At 27.4% G+C, this 5,466-nt stretch overlaps 1 protein-coding gene across 1 annotated transcript; it reads left to right on the top strand.

Annotated features, from left to right (window-relative positions):
- Nucleotides 1-2,524: 2,524 nt before the first annotated feature.
- LOC107491229 (transcription factor bHLH118) lies at nt 2,525-4,010 on the top strand. Its single transcript, XM_016112032.3, has 3 exons — nt 2,525-2,989; nt 3,227-3,598; nt 3,743-4,010. Exons 1-3 carry the CDS (start codon nt 2,639-2,641, stop codon nt 3,806-3,808), a joined length of 789 nt encoding a protein of 262 aa, XP_015967518.1. The 5' UTR covers nt 2,525-2,638; the 3' UTR covers nt 3,809-4,010.
- The last annotated feature ends 1,456 nt before the right edge of the window (nt 4,011-5,466 follow it).

The following is a 5,466-nucleotide window of genomic DNA, read 5'->3' as shown; positions in this document are numbered from 1 at the left end:
AGTTTTACCCTATGGATAAGTATAACCCTCTCTTATATAGCACAAGGTTTAGATTAAGTTGGAATAAAATCAAATCATGAAACATGAGAATAATAGGATCAAGTAGGAAGAATTATCTATGCCCTAATATATGTGACTTTGGAGATGATAGGTAGCTCCAATCTTGTAGTTATATTTAGTTTAGAGTGTGCAGAAATAAAGTTTCTTATATAATTCTAATTAATATTCCTATTAATTCACTTTTTTATTTATTAAATTGTATAAAAATAATAAAAATAAAATTAGTTGAGATAACATATTATTTATAACTTAACAAATAGTTTTTGAATTCAAGTTTTAAAAATAATAAAAAAAATGAATTATATATAATAGAGAATATTTTAACAAAAAAAATTTGTACTAACCTTTTCATATTTCCATTATATATAAGAATACTGCTACACATACAAGTCATTTACATAACGCGCGCGTAAAATCACGTTGTTCCTCTTTATTGTATCACACGTTCCTCCTCCTCCTCCTCTTCCTTCTCCTTTTTCTTCTTTGTATTTCTCCTTCTTTTTCTTCGCGTGTTTTATCTTTATCGTCATTTTTCTTATTATTGTTGTTATTACTGTATTTTTTTCTCCTCCTCCTTTTATTGATTTTGCAACATTATGTATTTTTTTTCTTCTTTGTTTAATTTTTTCCTCCCAAGAAGAATTATGAGAATATGAAATAAGAAAATAAAGAAGAAAAAGCAGCAGAAGACGAGGAGGAGAAAGATGAAAAGTTTTAAATTATGCAAAACTTATCAGCACACATACATCGAAAATTCTAAAACAATACACTCGAATATCTTCGTGTTACACCCAAATTTACTGCAAATATAGAAAAATATTTTCCTCTGCATTTTTTTCTTCTTCTTTTTTTTTCTTATTTCTTTCTTTTTTTTTAGTTGAATGAATGTAAGTTCATTCTCTTCCAAATAATTTTGCAATATTATGTATTTCTTCTTCTTCTTTGTTTGATTTTTTTATTTTTTTAAAAGAGTAAAACAAGAAGAAATTTGAGAAAGTAAAATAAAAAGGAAAAGATGAATAAGAAAAGAAGAAGAAGATAGTGATGATGATGAAAAAAAGAAATAGAAGTAGCAGAAGATGAGGAGGAGGAAGAGGAAGAATTTTGAATTATGCAGAACTTATCAGTACACATACACCGAAAATTCTTAAACAATACACTTGAATATCTTTGTGTTACACCCAAATTTACTGCAAATACAGAAAAATATTTCCTTTAATGTTGTATTTTTTCTTCTTTTTTTCTTATTTCTTTCTTTCTTTTAGTTGAATAAATATAAGTTCATCCTCTTTTAAGTAATTTTACAGTATTATATGTTTTTTCTTCTTTTTCTTGATTTTTTTTATTTTTATTCTTGTTAAAAGAGTGAAACAAAAAGAAACTCCAGAAGATAAAATAAGAAAAAGAAAAAAGATGATGATAATGATGATGAAAAAAAGAAGAAGAAGCATCAGAAGATGAGGAGGAGGGAGAAGAAGAGTTTTAAATTATGCAAAATTTATCAGCATACATATACCGAAAATTTTTAAACAATACACTCAACTATCTTCGTGTTACGCCCAAATATTTTCGTGTTACAAACAAATTTGTTGTAAATACAAAAAAATATTTTTTTAATGCAGAATTTTTACATTACATTCAATTCAAACCATCAACGATAAAACATTATTCACCTACAAAATCATAAACTACTAACGAAAAATTAACTAGAATCAAACCATACCTCAGCCACTTGATTGGATTCAAAACAATAATCAATTTTGTTCTGGTTCAATTGGCAATCTGAACTTGAATTATTCATTATCTTCAATAATGAGAAAAAGGAAAGAGATGGAGAAGAAGGAGAAAAAGGAAGGAAGAAAAGAAATTTCAATGAAAAAAGAAGGAGGAGGAGGAGGTGGTGTTGGTAACAATAAAAAACGTGCAGTAATGACATGAAGAAGAACTCACGTGCGTGAATATAAATGATTTGTATAGATTTTTACTAAAAATGACTTGTATGTGGAGAATAATTATATATATAATATAGAAGTATAGTTATAAATAACATAAGACTAAAAAATATAATCAATTTAGTTTTAATAATACGTGTGTATGTCTGAATGACTCAAGATTTGAAGCTAAATATCACCTAAATGATTTTCGCACAACAATTCATTGGAAATTATGAAATACAAAGAAAACCGCATTTATGAAATGAATTTCAGTCTAATTTATATATAAAGAAACTAAAGAAAAAGTTAAAAAAGAAAATGGTTGAAGCTAATCAAGTGGTGATCCACATAATGTGAACACAAAGGGGTGGGGTTGGAGTTGTATATATGAACGAACAGTTACCCTAAACAATAATTACATTATATAATATATATAACTGAAATAATGTGGGCAATGAGGTCATTTCCAAAGTATATACTATTCCTTTCCCTAATCTAGAGCAAATATAAGGTCCCATGAAATTAAAACCATACCCCCAAAAAGTAGATTAAACCATATCTTCTATCTAATCTGCTTCACTCATTCATTCATTCTTCTTTTCCTCCATAGCCTTAATTAAATTGAGAGCATTATTCATATTACCATGTTTCCTTTACAACGAGGCAATGAGCTGGTGATTCAGTTTTCTAATACCTCCCACCAACACAAAATCTCCCAAGATCTGATCCTTGAAGATTATGCTTCTCTTGATGTCAATGATTCTGATAAAATATTGTTCACAAAAAGCCAATCATCAAATAAACTATTTTATGATGGTGCTGCTGCTGCTGATGAGGATAACAACAACAACAACAACAACAACAACGATTCTAACAACGATGATGATAATAAGAAGAAGAAGATGGTTCATAGAGAGATTGAGAGGCAAAGGAGGAAAGAAATGGCTACCCTTTATTCCTCTCTTAGATCCCTTCTTCCTCTTCAGTTCATCAAGGTGAATAAATCATTTTTATTGTTCCTACCTCGTTAATTTTGTAATCAAACAAATTAAAGTAGTGTTTATATTTCACTAACTGAGAAAAACACTTCAATTAGAAGATACCCTTTTGAAATTAGGCTAATTTTTACCATAAAGTTGTGCACTTTTTGTTTAAAAATTTATGGGTTATTTTTTTTAGGGTTATATATATATATATCTGAATTTGTGATGGGTTTTAATTTTTGTGTTTAGGGAAAGCGTTCAATATCTGACCACATGAACGAGGCAGTGAATTACATAAAGTACATGCAAAATAACATCAAGGAACTTGGTGCTAAAAGAGATGAACTGAAGAAGAAGAAGAAGCTCTCAAATTATTACCACCACCATGATAACAATGATAAACCTACATCTAGCACTAACAGATACTTCACTCTCCATGAGAGTGATAATGGTGTTCTCGGAATTGAAATCACCGGTGGCGCCGCCGCCGCCGCCGGAGAAGAAGAAGGTGTCACACTATCAGAGATTCTGGGGCTACTGGTTGAAGAAGAAGGACTTGAAGTTCTTAGTTACCTTTCTAGCAAAGTCAATGGAAGATTGGTACACAGTGTTCAGTGTGAGGTACTATCTCTTTGGTTTTATACTCTCTTTTTTTTTTAATTATTATTATTCAACACATTTTTATGTTAAATTTAATTTGTTATGTTAATATTATTTTTATTTTATTTTTTTTACCGTTGAATTATTGTACTTATTGATTCACAGGTAGTCAATTCCAACAGTGTAGATCTATTTGAGCTGAGAAGGAAACTTGCAAGTTTAATTCAATGATTGTTTCCATGATCATCATCATTTGGATTATGTTCTCTGATTAATTAACTTTAATTTGTGGTTGCATTATTGGAGCTAGCTAGCTAGGCTCACAATTTAATTTGGCTAATGTTAGGAATGAGATTGATGACATATAATTAACATTCTTGCATTGTGGCTCTTAATTTCTAACTGCATGATGATTAGGATTTTGTTTGGTAAATGATTTCTTTTATATTGCCACTGGCTCCGTCTTTTGATTTAGAACTTTCAACTTAAAACTTCTTTTTCTAATCATTCTTTTTTATAGAAAAAATTGAAGTTGTACGGATATTGTAGAAAAATTTTGGAGACACAAATATGGTCTATGGAAATGAGAAATTTCATTTCTTTTTATTTCTAATAATTCTTTTTTACATACATACAGTTTTTTTTAATCAAAAGAATTCAATCAGTGACTGCATGTAAAAATGTATACAGCTAATTTAACCACTATTAGTGTGCATATTGTATATGTTTATTATGCGGTTAAGAGTTTTTAGGTGGCCTGATTATCAATTTAGATTTCATTATTTAGTTACGCCTGTGGAATGGTATTGACTTAGCTATGAGATATAGTTAGAAATTAAAAGTCAATTACATGAGATATTATTGTTAAGTAGTATAAACTTGTAAGTTAAACTATTATCTATTTTTGTGTATTTTTTGCTGATTTAGATAAAGTTAAATGTAAAAAATTGAAGAAATTTGGCTAAACACAAGGTCCAGTATGACAAGGTACATATATGTTAGATTGTTGGTATTATCAGGACGGACATATATTTAAGGGAGGTTCCAATTTTGATTTTCTATGTTGTACTTGTTTAAGACATCAATAAAGTTTGTAGATGTAATTCATACAATTATTTTTCACAAAAAATTAATTAAATTGATAGGAGAAAATATATAAATTTATATTTTTTATTTATTTTATGTTAACTTTTTTTTGGATTGACAAATTAATAATTAAATTTTAGATTAAAAATCATACAAATATTTGATATTATATTATAATTTTTTTTTTGAAACAAAGAATTGTGAAATTTGATTTGATTTAGCATTTGATGTTAGTTATATATATATATATATGAATTTAACAATTTTAATTCTGTATCCGAAACAATCCTTTATGCTAGTTTTATTTAAGATAGTATTTATTTTCAACTAGTAGAACTGGCACGGAAATATTGAGACTTAGTCAGAAATTAAAACTGAAATTTTAGTTTTATGATATAAAATTTCAATCTCTTCATTACTTCTAAAAAGTAGAGATAAAAACTAGAAACTGAAATTTTAATATATAATATTTTTTTTCAAAAATATTTTTATTGAATATTTTAAATTTCAATATTTATCTCTTCAATTTTTATATTTATCTTAAACTAAATATATATTTAAATATATATTATACTTAGACATAACTCAATTTAATATATTTTATACAAAAAAACAATACAAAAACTTAATTTAATCTCAATCTCTTAATTTCTATCTCCTAATTTTTATCTCCCATACTCACTCTCCATTCCAAACACAACCTAATAAAATTGTTTGTGATGATGACACACGTCTGTAATAGAATTATTCTTGCATGGGTATTCATCACTTTTGATCTGATGATTAATTCAGGATCAACCAGT

The sequence above is a fragment of the Arachis duranensis genome, chromosome 5, assembly GCF_000817695.3.
Source record: "Arachis duranensis cultivar V14167 chromosome 5, aradu.V14167.gnm2.J7QH, whole genome shotgun sequence".
In the NCBI taxonomy this organism is placed as follows: Eukaryota; Viridiplantae; Streptophyta; class Magnoliopsida; order Fabales; family Fabaceae; genus Arachis; species Arachis duranensis.
Note: the sequence above shows the minus strand (reverse complement) of the source record. Positions and strands in the feature narration are given on the sequence as shown.